This window comes from Penaeus japonicus, unplaced genomic scaffold (genome assembly GCF_977035675.1).
Source record: "Penaeus japonicus unplaced genomic scaffold, GWHDUDI00000001_assembly GWHDUDI00000015, whole genome shotgun sequence".
Taxonomy (NCBI): Eukaryota; Metazoa; Arthropoda; class Malacostraca; order Decapoda; family Penaeidae; genus Penaeus; species Penaeus japonicus.
The window spans coordinates 4,503,809-4,521,308 of record NW_028234417.1 but is presented as its reverse complement, the minus strand read 5'-3'; the positions used below and the strand labels follow the sequence as shown (position 1 = coordinate 4,521,308).

General features: G+C 38.6%; 1 protein-coding gene across 1 annotated transcript; it reads right to left on the bottom strand.

The window, feature by feature from the left end:
- Window positions 1-3,575: 3,575 nt before the first annotated feature.
- On the bottom strand, window positions 3,576-15,523 carry LOC122243018 (uncharacterized). The gene is made up of 7 exons (XM_086544378.1): window positions 15,482-15,523; window positions 7,036-7,328; window positions 6,772-6,892; window positions 6,522-6,608; window positions 5,399-5,610; window positions 4,530-4,682; window positions 3,576-3,799 (listed from the first exon to the last, which is right to left on the bottom strand). The coding sequence occupies exons 1-7, from the start codon at window positions 15,486-15,488 to the stop codon at window positions 3,695-3,697; spliced, it is 978 nt and encodes a 325-aa protein (XP_086400504.1). The 5' UTR covers window positions 15,489-15,523; the 3' UTR covers window positions 3,576-3,694.
- Window positions 15,524-17,500: the final 1,977 nt, after the last annotated feature.

Here is a 17,500-nt window from a genome sequence, read left to right as displayed (position 1 = left end):
ACGATGTGTTTATTATTTTTGAAAATCATTGATATTCGTGATGCATCTCTGAGCTAATCAGTAAGTCGTTTTAGATGCATAATGATAATACTACTTGCAATATAAAAAACATGCACTGGTTGTAGGGTTTGTTATAAGTAGAAAGTGTGTTTGGTGTTCTGTAGATGTTAATATAGCATAATGCAAAAGAATAATGTACAGAGAAGACCTGCACATGTGTTTGGATGACATGAATACTTAGTGTGCAATGAAAAGATCTGTTGTCAAATTATTAGTAAAACATCATTTCAACTTACGTGTGATGTATGGAGTATTGTAAATTAACTTAGCAATTCATTTTGTCTTCCTTTATTCATATTTCAAGATAAACCAATAATGTCTGATGGAATATGTATTATATATTTGAAAAAACTGTACTGTCAGATATTTATGAATGGTTGCATAATATTATCATTAAGATTGATATATAGCATATATTTATATTATGATTAGGATCTTAAAAGATTACTTTAGATTTTGTTTGCCATACTTATTAAAGAATAGAGAAGGATTGCAGTTTAAAAAATGCAGGTTCCAGATAGAGAGACAGAAAAATTGCAGAAGGAAAAAAGAAGTTGCTAAGAGTCAAGGGGAAGAATTACGTGAACGTTGAGGGAAGTTCTGAAATGCGAGTAATAACAGGTTTTTACTTACAGTGTATAATGAATAAATCATGTATTTTTGTGTGGTAAGATCAAGAGTGCATTTGGCTCGTTGGATTGTTTAGTAAAGTGAAACCTAAATGTACTTTTTATTAAAATCTTATTGTATCTAATACAACTGAATTGCATGACATGTATTTATTCACGAGATGTGTATTATTCAGAATGAGGGTCTTGCAGTTTGAAAAATCTCTTTAGTCAAAGTCACTTGTTTTTTTACTTTATCAATTTTTTTTTTATTTTTTTTAGAAATGAAAATTTTGATACAGGAAAGTTGCCTTGAATCTCTCTCTCTCTCTTTGCCTTTATTGGATAATAGAGATATAACGCACTATTTCAGACTCTTGGTTCCATGTTTTTTATCTACATATCTCCAGCTTTTCTATACATGCAGTGTCTTATTCCTCATATCTTTGTATTGTAATGCTCTAAACTAATATCTGTATGTGTCTTTTCATGTTCTCCCTTTTATCTAGAGTATATTCCTTATATGTGGATTCCACTCATTGTTCACATTCAATCTCGTGTGTCTGTCAACTTTTGGTGTTTCTGGATTTTTTTTTTATTTTCTTATCTTTCTTCTTTTCTATTTTTTCCTCTCTTTCCTTTTCATTTTTTTTTTTTTTTTCATTTTCTCACTTTCATTCTTCATCTTCTTATTCTTCCTGTTCTTATTCCTCATCCTCATCCCCTTCTTTTTCTTCCATTTTTCTTTCTTCTTCTCTTTCTTCTTCTTTTTCCCCACATTTTTCTCATTGTATGTCATCTCTTCGTCCTCTTGTCTTTATGATTCAGTTCCCTTTGTCTCTCTTATTTACCTCCTTTTCTTGTCCTTCTTTTAGTGATGCGTTTTCTGTACTTACTTGCTCGTTGTCGAACCCACATTCCTATTCTTTAACAATAACATGTAGGTGTTTATATTTTCTCGAGTAATCAGGCATCGACTAATAGCTCACACGGCTCAGTATTTAAAGACCAGCAGTTCAAATGGGAGATACAAAAAGGATGATGTTCTAGATTCTCTTTTGTGTTGGGCATAAGGATTATTTTTTATGTCTGTATGTTCTTTATTGTGATGGGTGGAAGGATTTGGATATATTTTGACTTTTGTGTGCACTGAGTGAAATCACTTGTATCTTGTTATTGAACTTGATGAAGGCTTCAGATGTGGTTATGTTCTGACTTAAGAGTTACTTAATCTTCATTGAAAAGTTGCAAATGCAGCCAAACTTGTTTTTTGTGTTTCAACTTTTGAAAAAAGGAATGATTACTTGGTTTGGTATTGTTATTTATTATTATTATTATTATTATCATCATTATTATTATTATTATCATTATTATTATTATCATTTATGTTATTATTATTAGTATTTATTAACTTATCTGTTCATTTATGCATTTTTTTTACTACATACATTCCTTGAGATGAGAGAAATATTGACTTGGTTATTTTATACTTTTATTAGATTTATGATATATATTAAAGTGCAATGTTATCTCCACAAAGCATTCATTATATGGCTTTTGTATCAAACCCCTTTTGCTTAACAATTTCCAATCCTTTTCTTAACCTTCTGACAACTTCCCTTCCGTAAGAGAAATGTAAAGATACGTTTCCCATTCCTCTTGAAGGTCTAATGTGTCGCTAAGTTTTCAACAAAGATTCATGAATGTGATCTATGTCTTGGAATTCTTAAGTTTAGTGAATTGGATGTCTTTCCTTAGATTTTACATAAAAACTGTTCCATGGAATCCATTTTTCTCGGTGTTTGTTGCAAGAAAGTGCCAAATGAATGGTGATATAGTGCACCGGAAAGGTGATATTGTGTATTGTGAATGGTGATATAGTACCTTGTGAAGTGATATTGTCTACTGTGAATGAAGATTAGTATATGTACTCCACAATAAAACTTTATTCAACATCAGGTTGTTTTTTTTTATGTTTACTCTTGTCATATTTTTCAGGCTTGAAATCTATTTCCACCAGGTGAGCGTACATAGAGATACCAAGGTAGTTTTGATAATGAAAAATCTGGATATTACATTAAGAATGCAATGACAACATTCTTTATTTTATTCTATTAAGCAGCAACTAGCCACATGTATGCACACATCATGCACATGTTCATATGGCAGCACATGAACATGTACGTGCGCTCCCACACATGCACACGCATGCACACACACTTACACTCGCATGCACACACACTTACACTCGCACTCGCACTCGCACTCGCACTCGCACTCGCACTCGCACTCACACTCACACTACTCATACTATTCGTACTACTCATACACACACACGCATAAGAAAAATAAAGTGGACCTGCAACTGATAATAGTAATAACATTATAATAACGTATTAGAGCAATAGAAAAGGGAGAATGATAAAGATAATGACAACGATTTAAAATATAACCACCAAAATGTGATGATCAAAAAATATGACAACGCTAAGGAACTCTACATAAGGGGGGGAGGGGGGGGGGAGTTAGCAGATTACAAAAGAGCTGAGCCAAGACTGCACGTCCTAAAAGAAACATATAAATTGTTGTCAGTGAGATATGTAAGCTAAAGAAAGAGGATGCTGGCTGAGCACCATTGATATTTAATATTCCAAACTGAATGAAAGTATATTCTGTGACATTATCGGGGTACCTATGTATATTACTACGGGTGGGTAGTGTGCAAAGAAGTTTTAGAAATAATCAAGTTGCAGGAAATTGATAAGTCTTTTGAAGAAATGAAAGACTGGAGGATATACATTCCCCAGATTCACTCTTTACTTCAAGTAGAATATCGCTCCCAGTGTGAGACACACCTATCTACATTAAGAATAACTCATAGTTTAGGGAAATAAGTAAACACAAGACTATATATCAACAATTTAATTCAATCGGGTAAAATCCCTTCCATATCCATCCTCAACAACACGAAGAATGGACAGGCACGAAGTCGCATTGGCACCAGCCGGCGTCTTCAGGTCTTCAGCCTACACTTTGCAGGGCAAGTTACGAACACAGAGCACCTCGTAGTCACGGTGGGCGTGCTCGCTGCCGCCGTAGGGCACGTAGCACACCTCGTGGGTCGGGTGCACCTGCAGGCGTCGTGGCGGGGGTATTATGATAATTGTAATGATGATGGTGGTGGTGGTGATGATGATGAAAACGGTAACGATGATAACTACGATAATAATCAATAATGATTAATAATTTAATAATTTAACCATCAATAATCTAACAATGGAATTATTGATGGTTAAAATAGTAATGGTACTGATAGTAAAAATAGTAGTAATGATACTGATAGTAAAAATGTTAGGTGATATGATAAAGCTCTAATGATAATAATAATGATACCACTGTACTGATAATAACAGTAATGATGATAACAACGTTAATAATATTGATGATAATAACGATGATAATAATAATCATGATAATGCAAATAATAATTATGATGATATTAACAATACCGATGGTGATGATAATGATATTAATGTAAGTAGTAATAAATATGATAGAAACAATAATAATAATGATAATGATAATAATATTGATAACAGTAATGATAATAATGATAGTAATCATAATACCACTACTACTAATAATGATAATGATAATAGTAACAAAAATAACGACAGTAATAATGAAAATACTACTAATAATAAAGATAATAATCATTACAAAGATAATAACAATAACAACTATAACCATTGTGATTATAACAACAATGATACAGATAACAATAAAATCCAATCCAATGATAAACAAACAAACAAACAAACTCAACAATGGCCATAAGACACAAGAGAGGCTTCTTTCTACCTTGCCAACGGAAACCACCCCATCAACGGACACGCGACCGATGTACAGAATCTCCCCGTCTTCGCTGATGCCTCCTTGAAGGGCACCGGGAGGAACCTTCCCCTTACTCGAGGGCTCCCACGTCATGTTGACACTGCCAGGGTTGCTGAGTACCTAGAGGGGTGGGGTGGGAGGGGGTGGAAGGGAGGAGAGAGGAGGAGGTATTAATGATATTAATGTAAAGTTTTTTTTTTTTTTTTTTTTTTTTTTTTTTTTTTTTTTTTTGGGGGGGGGGGGGGTGTGGAAGGGAGGAGAGAGAGGAGGTATTAATGATATTAATGTAAATTTTTTTTGTTTTTTTTTGGGGGGTGGGGTGGGAGGGGGTGGAAGGGAGGAGAGAGAGGAGGTATTAATGATATTGATGTAAAGTTTTTTTTTTTTTTTTTTTTGGGGGGGGGGGGGGGATAGTTTTTTTTTTTTTTTTTTTTTTTTTTTTTTTTTTTTTTTTTGGGGTGGGGGGGGGGGGTGGAAGGGAGGAGAGAGAGGAGGTATTAATGATATTAATGTAAATTTTTTTTGTTTTTTTTTGGGGGGTGGGGTGGGTGGAAGGGGGAGAGAGAGGAGGTATTAATGATATTAATGTAAAGTTTTTTTTTTTTTTTTTTGGGGGGGGGGGGGAGGGGGGGGAAGGGAGAGAGAGAGAGAGAAAAAAAGGGGTTCATTTCTGAGGTGAGTTGAGGTGAGGGTCAGGGTGTAAACGCTCACTTTTTCGAGTTTTTGTGTGTCAGGAGTGTAGGTCGAGATTATTGGCTGTGACTCAGAGTATGCGGGGGGAGGGGGTGGGGGGGGGCGTTTTCACGTTTTCACCTCCGTCGGTTGGTGTTACTTACGAAGTACTCGGGCTTGGGAATAGCATCTCCTCCGAAGGGGATATAGCAGACGCCGTGATCGGGGACGACCATGCCCAGGATGTATCCGCCCTCGTGGTGCGCCATCCCGACGTACACCTCCCCGTCGGGTCCTTCGCCGCCGGACACGGGATGCCTCGGGAAGTAGCCGCCCTTGGCCGGCACCCAGCGCGCGGGCCGCTTGTACATGATGGCTGAGGAAGCGACAGGTTGGGGAATTTAGATAGACTGAGAGGAGAATGGGGAAAAGGAGAGAGAGAGAGGGAGAGGGGGAGGGGGAGGGGGAGGGAGAGGGAGAGGGAGAGGGAGAGGGAGAGGGAGAGGGAGAGGGAGAGGGAGAGAGAGAGAGAGAGGGAGAGGGAGAGGGAGAGGGAGAGAGAGAGAGAGAGAGAGAGAGAGAGAAAGAGAGAAAGAGAGAGAGAAAGAAGCATGCAAGGGGAAAGATGTGATAGTTGCAAAAATATACCACCAGACCTCCTTTCCATGAAAAATATATAAACAAATTCAGTTCATAAAATATCTGATTTTGAAATGTGAGTTTAGATAAACAAGTATTCTGCTGTTCATTTTGTGCTGCTGGCAAACATTCAGTCACAGGATACTTTCACTAACGTCTTGCACATTACCACTCATAACTGGAGGAGCTAAATCACAAGAGAAATGTTGCTTATTAATCAATCTGCAGTTCTGCTCATAGGTCATCAGAAAACATATAATGCTGATATGGAGAATTTTGTTTCCTTTCGATACTATTTGTTGTTAACTTGGTGAGGTTCCCATCTTTTATATTGGTGTACAAAACGGCATGGAATATTGCACCTTTCACTAGAAAAAAAGTTTAACATTTTGATATTTAATTTTTGAACCAATTGGCTGTTGTATAAAAAGGGCGCGTGGTTAATGTGCTACGTTATCGTAATGCAGTTATTTGTTACTGTTTCCCACTCCTGATCATTTTTCCCAATATCCTCTGATACTCGTTTTTCTGTTTCTCAGGCGGTCCCATTCCAAACCTGATTCTTACGATCCCTCCCACCTCATCGGAACGCCCTCTTTCCCCTTCCTTCCGGTTTCTTCTTTCCCTTTGTTCCAGGCGAGTCCTTACGTCTGTCCTCGAGGTTGTTGATGTCTTCCGCTTCGGAGTCGGAGGAGGACATGGCCGAGGAGGACGAGGAGGACCCTTCGTCGTCATCTGGCGGGAGACAAACACGTTAGTCGCCTTCTCTCACTTCTCTCAACGGCCGCTCAAGGCCTCGTCCCGAAGGACTGTCAATCATGTGTGAACAAGTCTCGTATATCAAACTATTACAACGACTCGCTCGGAGTCCCAGAGCAGAGGGGGGGGGGGTGCCTACCCGGGAACATCCACTCTCCAGAGGCGCCCCAGCCGGTGGAGTAGCCGTACCACGTGACGTGGAGGAGGGTGTCGGGGTCCGTGTAGCTCATGAAGGGATGCTTCTGGCCGGACCGCCCTACCTGCATGCCCGGGGTGGAAGGGTTAGACGTGTTGGCACGTGTTTGGCATATGTTTGGCATCCTCATTCAAGTATTTCCCTTCCCCCTTTATAGATTAGCCGCCATTTGTTTGTCTCATGATAAAACCGATAGGCCAGGCCGACCTTAATGACGCCGTGCTGGATCTTGATCCAGAAACTGCGGAACTCCTCGTCGCTCACGATGTCGGGCGTCTCGACCCGGCACACGTCATCGTCCTTGTGTCGGCGGATGCCGGACTCTCCGCCGCCCCAGCAGCCGATGAAGATCTCGTACATGTCCTCTGGCTCTTCCTCGTCGTCGGGGGAGAGGCAGATGGCCACGTCGTGGGCCGCCTTCACCTGGAACCGGATGGTCGTGGTCTGGATCCGGCGGAAGTTGTAGCGGCGAGTCCCCCCGCAGTCTTCGCTTTCGTACACTGCAAGATGTCCACACACAGCCTTGCAGTCATCGTGTACATATCACGCATTTGCACCGCATACAAAACAACTGATATATGCAGTGCCTTTCCCACATCACATCTTTGATAACAATATCAATGACCTCAAGGTTGAAGATCTTTTAAAGCAGCCTTTCAAACGTTCCGCAAATATTGAGACAGTCTCTCATGACCCGAGGATATCGATAACGCAGGTAAAAGTGACATTCACCGCGGTATGTCAAAGCTCCCTTTTGAAAACTTAATTGGAAAGAATAGACGACAAGACCATTATCAATGACCTCCAACTGTGCTGCTTACCCCGTAATCTTATCTCAGAAATTACATTTCAAAGTATTGGTCGTAATTCATCCTCTCGATATATGGTTAAGGTCATTCGCAGTACAATCCCGAGTTAATATAATATCCCTAACCTTTTCTTTATCTCTGCTGTCACGATAGGGAGATGAAAGGCTATCATTCATCGTAAAATTAATCATGTGGCTTCGGTACTTTCTTATCTACAGTATCACAAGGTAGGAGATGGAAACCGGACGGCTGCAGATATGGTACGATAACATTTCTTTATGCTCTTATCTTTCTCTCTCTTTATCTCCCCCCCTCTCTCTCTATCTATCTATCTATCTATCTATCTCTCTTTCTCCCTCTCTCTCCCTCTCTCACTCTCTCCCCCCCCCTCTCTCTCTCTCTCTCTGCTCCCCCCCCTCTCTCTCTCTCTCTCTCTCTCTCTCTCTCTCTCTCTCTCTCTCTCTTTCTCTCTCTCTCTCTCTCTCTCTCGTTTCTTCTCTATTCTTCCTCTGCCGGATGCCTTTAGTATACCGTTACTCTACCCTACCAAGAACTCCCCGCCACCAAGTCTTCAAAAACAATTACATGTCTTGTATCATCTAACCTAACCTAACCTAACCTAATCTAACCTAACCTAACCTAACCTAACCTAACCTAACCTAACCTAACCTAACCTAACCTAACCTAACCTAACCTAACCTAACCTAACCTAACCTCGGGGCGATATACTGATATGTTTTTGTTTATATGAAAGCGAAAATGAGTAGATAGACCAATGCATAGATAGATAAATGAATGAATAAATAAGATAGATAAGTAAATAAGTGAAATAGATAAATTAATGAATGAATAAGATGAATAAGATGAATAAGTGAAATAGATAAATGAATGAAGGAATAAGATGAATAAGATGAATAAGTGAAATAGATAAATTAATGAATGAATAAGATGAATAAGATGAATAAGTGAAATAGATAAATGAATGAATGAATAAGATAAATAAGATGAATAAGTGAAATAGATAAATGAATGAAGGAATAAGATAAATAAGTAAATAAGTGAAATATAGATAAATTAATAAAAAGGTAGATAAGTAAAAATATAAATAGATAAGTAAAACGATCATTATATAAGTTTGTAAAAATGAATATACAGATAAGTAATAAGGTAAATAAATAAATAAGTAAATAGTAAAATGAAAAGATAAACAGAATAAGAGAAATGAGATTAAATAAAGCAAAAGAAACAGCTCCCAATGAAATCTTTTCTCCGAAAAAAAAAGTTTTCATTGCACAGGCAGTGATCAATGTTGTCAATGTCATTTTACTCCCCCCCCCCCCAATGCACGCACTTTGGATGCTTTAAAAGGATTGGACAGTCGATTCCTTTGATGTTTGGTTTTCATAATCGGGGTATTGTCCATGTTATTAAAAAGACACCATGCTTTTTGCCAATATAGGAAGGCTTTTTTAAAATGATAATCCTGATGTGCATCATTTAGTCCTGCATTTTGAATCGAGATCTTATCAATCTTTCGATTTTTTTCGTAACGGTGATATCAACCTATTGAAATGAGTTCTTTGACTAGCGTTATCTAAGAAAAAAAAAAGAATATTCATTCTTTTTATTCAACTAAATTTTAAAAAGGATATGATGCCTCGGTTAATCAAAGATAACAATAGTTAAGGACCATCGCAATAACCCCCCCTCCCCCCTCGACACTGCAGTATAGATCACCCTTTTTTTTTTTTATATATTTTAAAAATTTATTTTAAAAAAATTTTTTTTTTTAAAAAAAAATTTTTTTTCCCTTTTTAAAACCCCCGGGGGGTTTTTTTTGGGGGGCCCCCAAAAAAAAAAACCCTTTTTAATTTTAAAAAACCCCCAAAATTTTTTTTTTCCAAAAAAAATTTAATTTTTTTCCTTTTTTTGGGGGTTTTTGGCTGGGGAAAAAAAACCCCCCCCCCCCCTTCCACCCCTTTTTTTTTTTTTTCCCCAATTTTCCCCCCCCCGGGCGGGAGGGTTTTGGGGGGGGGGGGGCCCCCCCCCCCCCCCCCCCTTTTCCCCCCCCCCCCGGGGGGGGGGGGGGGGGGGGGGGGGGGGTTTTTTTTTTGGGGGGGCCCCCCCCCCCCCCCCCCCCCCGGGGGGGGGGGGGGGGGGGGGGGGGGGCCCCCCCCCCCCCCCCCCTTTTTCCCCCCCCCCCCCCCCCTTTTTTTCCCCCCCCCCCCCCCCTTTTTTTTTTTTTTTTTTTTTTTTTTTTTTTTCCCCCCCTTTTTTTTTTTTTTTTAAATTCCCCCCAAAAAAATTTTTTTTTTCTTTTAAAGGGGAAAAAATTTTGGGGGGAAAATTTTTAAAAAAGGGGGGGAAAAAAATTTTTTTTTTTTGGCGCCTTTTTTTTAAAAATTTTTTTTTTTTTTTTTGGTTTTTTTTTTTGGGGGGGGGGTGGGGGGGGAAAAATTTTGTTACCCAAAAAATTTTTTTCCAAAACCCCCTTTTTTTTAAAATTTTTCCCCCCCCCCTCCCCAAAACCCTTTTCCCCCCCTCTTCCCCCCCCCCCTTTTTTTTCCTTCCCCCCCCCCCCCCCCTCCCCCCTCCCCCTCCCCTTTTTTTCCCCCCCCTTTTTTCCCCCCCCCCCCCCCCCCCCTTTTCTTTTTCCTTTTTTCTTTTTCCCTTTTCCCCCTTTTTTAAAAAATTTCCCCCAAATTTTTTTTTTTTTTTTTCCCCCCCCCTTTTTTTTTAAACTTTTCCCCCCCCCTTTTTTTTTTTCCTTTTTCCTTTCCCCTTTTTTTCAAAGGTTATAAACCCTTTCCCATTTAAAAAAAATTTTTTTTTTTTTTAAAAAAAAATTTTTGGTTTTTTTAAAAAAAAAAAAAGAAAAAAAAGGGGGGGGGGGAAGGTGGGTTTTAAGAATGAGCCAAAGAGGGACTAAGGTTGGGGTGAGGATAACCTATGTTACCTCATCCTTTTGAGATGTACGTAATCACTTGTCTCAATAAACTCATCAAAGTCAAAGTCAAAAGTCTCTCTCCCTCCCCCCCCCTCTCTCTCCATTCCTCCTCCCTCCCCCCTCTCTCTCTCTCGCTCTTTTTCTCTCTCTCCCTCCCTCCCTCCCTCCCTCCCCCCTCTCTCTCTCCTGCCTTCCTGTCTACCTTTCATCCCTGTCCCTCTCACCCCAAAGGTATACAAACACCTGCGCAATCTATAGTCTATCTCATTTCCTTCTGGCGTTATTTACATTCTCCGTTTCCTGTCTTCGTTATTTACAATTTTCCTCCCAATGTCCTTTCGCTTTATTCACTTCTCCTGCCTACGGCCTACGATTGTCAAAAGATCATCAGAGTCCTTATCACGCGTATAGATAACAATTTCCTGTTTACTCCTTGACCTTAATAAAGATATCATTCGGTTATGACAACCACACAGAGCGACACATTATGATGATGATGATGATGATGATGAGGGTGATGATGATGATGTGATGACGATGATGGTGATGATGTGATGATGATGATGTGATGGTGATGATGATGATGATGGTGATGGTGATGATGATGAAGATTATGATGATGATGATGATTATAATGATAATGATTATGATGATAATGATGATACCAACAATTATACTATTAGTGATAGTGATGATAAAATGGAATGATGATAATAATAATGATAGTTATAATGATAATGATAGTAATAACAATACAGATATTGATAATGATAATGATGATGAAATAGTAATTATCAATAATATTAATAAAATTATAGTTTTTTTTCTGCCCCCCCCAAAAAAAAATATATATATATTGATAATGGTAATAACAATGATAATCATAATGATAATAATGATAAAAATAACAATAATGATAATGATAATGATAATAGAAGCAGCGATAATGATGATAATTACACTACTGATATTATCATCGTCATCGTTAATAATGATAATAATATCAGTAAACACAATAGCAATAGTATTGAGGATAACAACAATGATAGTGATAATGATGATGATTAACAATAGTAATAACTATAGCAATGACAATGATAATTATTATTAGTAACAATAATGATAATGATAATATCAATAATAACAGTATAAACAATGATAATAATGATGATGAGGATGATAATAATGATGATAATGATACTAGTGATGATCATACCAATAATGAGGATAACAATAGCAATGATAATAATGATGATGATGATAATGATAACGATAATGGTGATTAGGGACGATAATTATGATAAGGACATTAAAATAATCATGTTAATAATAATAACAATACTGCTCTTAATACTAGTGATTGTATGAACATAAGTAATAGTAATGATCATGATGATAATGATGATAACAATATGATAATAAATATAAACAAAAAAGATGATAATGATGATAGTAACGATAACAATAATGATGATAATGATATTGTTATTATTATTATTGCCATATTCATCATCATCATTCATCTTATTATCATTGTCATAATGATAATAATAATAATTATGATCTTCATTATCATCATCATAATCCTTATTACCATCATCATTATCCTCATTATTGTAACCCTTATCACTGTACATATCAATATCATTATGATATCAACAATTATGATGATAATGATGACGACAAAAATAATCATGATAATGATATTAATGAACAGTGATGATTATGATAATGATAAAAACAAATTCTGATAGTATTAATAATAATAAGATGATAAAGATAATGATGACGATAATGATGATGATAATGATCATGATAATAATGATAATGATAATAATGTTAATGATAATAATTATGATAATGATAATAATGATAATGATAATAATAATGGTAACAATAAGGATAATGATAATGGTAATGATAATAGTAATAATGATAATTATAATAATAATAATAATAATAATAATAATAATAATTATGATAATGAAAATAATAATAATAATGATAATAATGATGATAATGATACTACTACTACTACTAATAATAATGATAATAATAATGATAATAACAATAATAATAATAATTATGAAATGTAAATAAAATAATAATGATAATAATGTAAAAACAAAAATAATGATAATGATAATGATAATAGAAGCAGCGATATGATGATAATTAACACACTACTGATATTAGCATATCGTCTATCGTTAATAATGGATAAAAATATGGTCAGTAAACGACTAATAGCAATAGTATGGAGGATAAAAACAATATTACAGTAGATAATGATGATGATTGAACAATAGTAATAACTAGAGCCATGACAATGATAATTATTAATTAGATAATCCATAATGACATACTAGGATAATATCAATAATAACAGTATAAACAATGATAATAATGATGATGAGGATGATGATAATGATGATAATGATACTAGTGATGATCATACCAATAATGAGGATAACTCTAGACAATGATAATCCACAGATGATGATGAGAATGATAATCAGATGATGAATAGATTAGGAGACGATAATTAGATAAGGAACATTAAACTAATCATGTTTATAATAATAACAATACTGCCTCCTTAATACTAGTGATTGGTATGAACTGAAGTAATAGTAATGAGATCATGATATATATGATGATATACAATATGATAATAACACATTTAAACAAAAACAAGATAAACAAAAAAATAAAAAACACATGCATGATAGTACGATAACAATCTTGATGATAAATGATATTGTTATTATTATTATTGCCATATTCATCATCATCATTCATCTTATTATCATTGTCGTAAGGATAATAATAATAATTATGATCTTCATTATCATCATCATAATCATTATAAACATCATCATTATCCTCATTATTGTAATCCTTATCTTTGTACATAACAATATCATTATGATATCAACAATTATGATGACATATATGATGACGACAAGAATAAAATAATCTTTGATAATGATATTGAAGGACAGTGATGATTATGATAATGAGAAAAACATAATTTTCTGTAGATTATTTAATAATAATAGCAAGATGAAAAAGATAATGATGACGAAAATGATGATGAGTAATGATCATGGATAAATAATGATAATGATACAATAATGTTCTAATGACATAATAATTATGAAAATGATAATAATGATAACGATAATAATAATGGTTACAATAAGGATAATGATAATGGTAATGATAATAGTAATAATGATAATTATAATAGTAATAATAATAATAATAATAATAATAATTATGATAATGAAATAATAAATAATAATGATAATGAATGATAGGATACTTGACTACGACTACTACTAATAATAATGATATAATAATGATAAAAACGAATAATGAAAAATAATTATATAATAATGGAGATAATTGCAATAAGTAATAGATAATTAACACAAAATAATAATAATGATCATGATGATTATTGATAATGATTATGATTATAACAATGATAATGACAACAATAACGATAGTAGTAAAGTGATAATGAAGATAATAATGATAATAATAATGTTGACGGTAATAATCACGAATATGAAAATAATGTTAATATCAAAATGTTAAGAATAATGATAATGCTAATGATAATATCAACGTCCTAATACTATTCTGGATGACGATTAGAATGCAAATATCATTCATCACATAATAGTAAACATAATCATAGTAAACATAATCATAACACAATGCAGAAAATTTTATAAAACAAACATAACAACTCTGTCTAAAGCATAAACAGAATTTGACCTGACACTCTCTTAATAAAACTGAATTTACACTAAATCGAGTGATCTTTTTTAAAACAGAAGCTCCAAGTGTGTTTATTGTCTTTTAGGATCAAATACCTCTCTCGGTCTCTTTCTCTCTCTCTCTCTTTCTATTTTTCTATCTTTCTCTTTTTTTCTCTTTCTTTCCTTCTATCTTTCTCTCTTTCTCACTCTCTTTCTGTCTGTCGGTATGTCTCTCTCTCTCACTCCCTCTCTCTCTCTCTTTCTCTCTCTCTCACTCTCTCTCTCTCTCTCTCTCTCTCTCTCTCTCTCTCTCTCTCTCTCCCTCACTCCCTTCCTCCCTCTCTGCCTCCTCTCTCTCTCTCTCTCTCTCATATTATTCATTATATTGCCCCGCAATTTCCTCTCGGTAACCCCCCCCATACACCTCTTTCTTTCTCTCTCTCTCTTCTCATCCTCTCTCACTCCACTCCTCTCTCTCTCTCGACTCTCCGTCCGCATCCCACCCCCCCTCTCTCTCTCTCTTCTCTCCTCCCTCCCCCCCCTTCTCTCTCTCTCTCTCTCTCTCTCTCTCTCTCTCTCTCTCTCTCTCTCTCTCTCTCTCTCTCTCTCTCTCTCTCTCTCTCTCTCCCTCACTCCCTTCCTCCCTCTCTGCCTCCTCTCTCTCTCTCTCTCTCTCATATTCCCCATTTCCTCTCGTAACCCCCCCATCCCTCTTTCTTTCTCTCTCTCTCTCTCTCTCTCTCTCTCTCTCTCTCTCTCTCTCTCTCTCCTCCCCCCCCCCCTCCCTCCCCCCCCCCTCTCCTCCCTCTCTCTCTCTCCCCTCCCCCCCCTTCTCTTCTCTCTCTCCTCTCTCTCCTTGACTCTCTCTCTCTCTCTCTCTCTCTCTCTATTTATCTCTCTCTCTCTCTCTCTCTCTCTCTCTCTCTCTCTCTCTCTCCTCTCTCCCCCCCCCCCTCTCTCTCTCTCTCTCTTTCTCCCTCCCTCCCCCCTTCTCTCTCTCTCTCTCTCTCTCTCTCTCTCTCTCTCTTACTCTCTCCTCCCCCCCCCCCCCCCCCCCCCCCCCCCTTCTCTCTTTATCTCTCTCTCTCTCTCATTCCCTCCCTCTTCCTCTCTCACACACATACCCGACATCGTGAAGTTCGAGGTCCCTTCTCCGTTGAATGGCTGGGAACACACTGAGGGAATAGCTCGTAACGCCTCATTCTAGAGGGTCTTATCTCCTTGCTTATCGGCATGTAGGTGTCATTGATAAACCTCTTATGGCAATACGTCAGGTATATACGTGTACACGCAGTTACTCACGTACATATACAAACGCACGCATGCACACATCCCCACACACACATATAAAGGCACACACACACACACACATACATGCACCCCCCCTATCCCGACAAGTTGAACTTATCAAGGGCAGGAAATGGATAATCGTGGGTTGACAGCCTATGTCCAATCATTGATAGCCTTATCTGTCATTCATGTCCGTGGAACTTCGAACCTTGAAATTAAAAATGTAATAGAGCGAGAGACAGAGAGAGAGAGAGAGAGAGAGAGAGAGAGAGAGAGAGAGAGAGAGAGAGAGAGAGAGAGAGAGAGAGAGAGAGAGAGAGAGAGAGAGAGAGAGAGAGAGAGAGAGAGAGAGAGAGAGAGAAAGTGGAGAAGAGAGAGAGAAAGAGAGAGAGAAAGAGAGATTCGGATGAGAGAAGAGAGAGAGAGATGACGGAGATGAGAGAGAGAGAGAGCGCACCGAGAGAGAGAGTAAGGGAGGAGAGAGAGAGAGAGGAGAGAGAGAGAGAGAGAGAGAGCGAGCGGATGGGAGAGAGAGAGAGAGAGATAAGTGCATAGCGACAGCGTATCTAACGGGGCGGAGGATCTGCGAGAGGACTGGGGGGAAACACAGTCTTTCTGCCCCCAACGAGCAGAGTCAATACACGCAAAGATGCTGGCGGAGGAGGACACAAGAGAAGTGGCCGACTTCGTCGAAGAAACCACAGGAATGAGCGACGTCGAGGAAACACCTGAACGCCAAGAGGCAACGGTAGACATATTCCACGAGCGGGTCCATTCACATCCTCACGTGGAAGTTGATCTGGAAGGAATTCTAGTTCGTTTCGTGGTAGACACCGGGTGCCAAGTGAGCCTCATTAACAGATAGCAGATGGAAATCCTGGGCTTTGAGGAGAGCGACCTGTGGGGTGATCTCACATATCCTCACTTGGGATATTTGTACCTCCGTGTTTACTCCAGGGACTTTTATCTAGTCGGTATTTTCAAGGTTTAGGAGGTCCGCGAGACTGAGTACGCGGTCAAGCCCAAAGAAACTCCAGAGTCACACCAGGTGCCCTCAATGGGATGGAAGTTCTTCTCCGGAATGCGGCTGGAGTTCAAGCTGGACGGGACGCTTCAAGTGACGGAAGCAGGACAGGAGCAACAGAAGGGAAGCTCACAGGAGCCCAGGGAAGAGACGTCGAGGAACACCATCAGGGATCCCAAGAGAGGTACGCTATGACAGCCGCAGGGCAGCCTCAGGGATCCGGTGAGGAACCCGCTGCCCTACAAGAGCCTCAGGGATCCGGTGAGGAACCCGTTACCGGAGAGGAGCCCCAGGGATCCGGTGAGGAACACACTGCCCTGGAGGAGCCTCAGGGATCCGGTGAGGAACCCGCTGCCCTACAAGAGCCTCTAAGCAGGAAGCAGAAAGCAGGAAGACCATCTTCCTCCCAGCGGGGGCCCAGGAGGTCGCTGCCGAGTACGTCTATCACCAGGATGCCCCTCAGATGGACGCTCCTCAGGTGGACGCTCCTCAGGTGGACGCCCCTCAGGTGGACGCCCCTCAGATGGACGCTACTCAAGATGGACGCCCCTCAGGTGACGCCCCTCAGATGGACGCTACTCAAGATGGACGCCCCTCAGGTGGACGCCCCTCAGATGGACGCTCCTCAGGTGGACGCCCCTCAGATGGACGCTCCTCAGGTGGACGCCCCTCAGATGGACGCTCCTCAGGTGGACGCCCCTCAGATGGACGCTCCTCAGGTGGACGCCCCTCAGATGGACACTCCTCAGGTGGACGCCCCTCAGATGGACGCTACTCAAGATGGACGCTACTCAAGATGGACGCCCCTCAGATGGACGCCCCTCAGGTG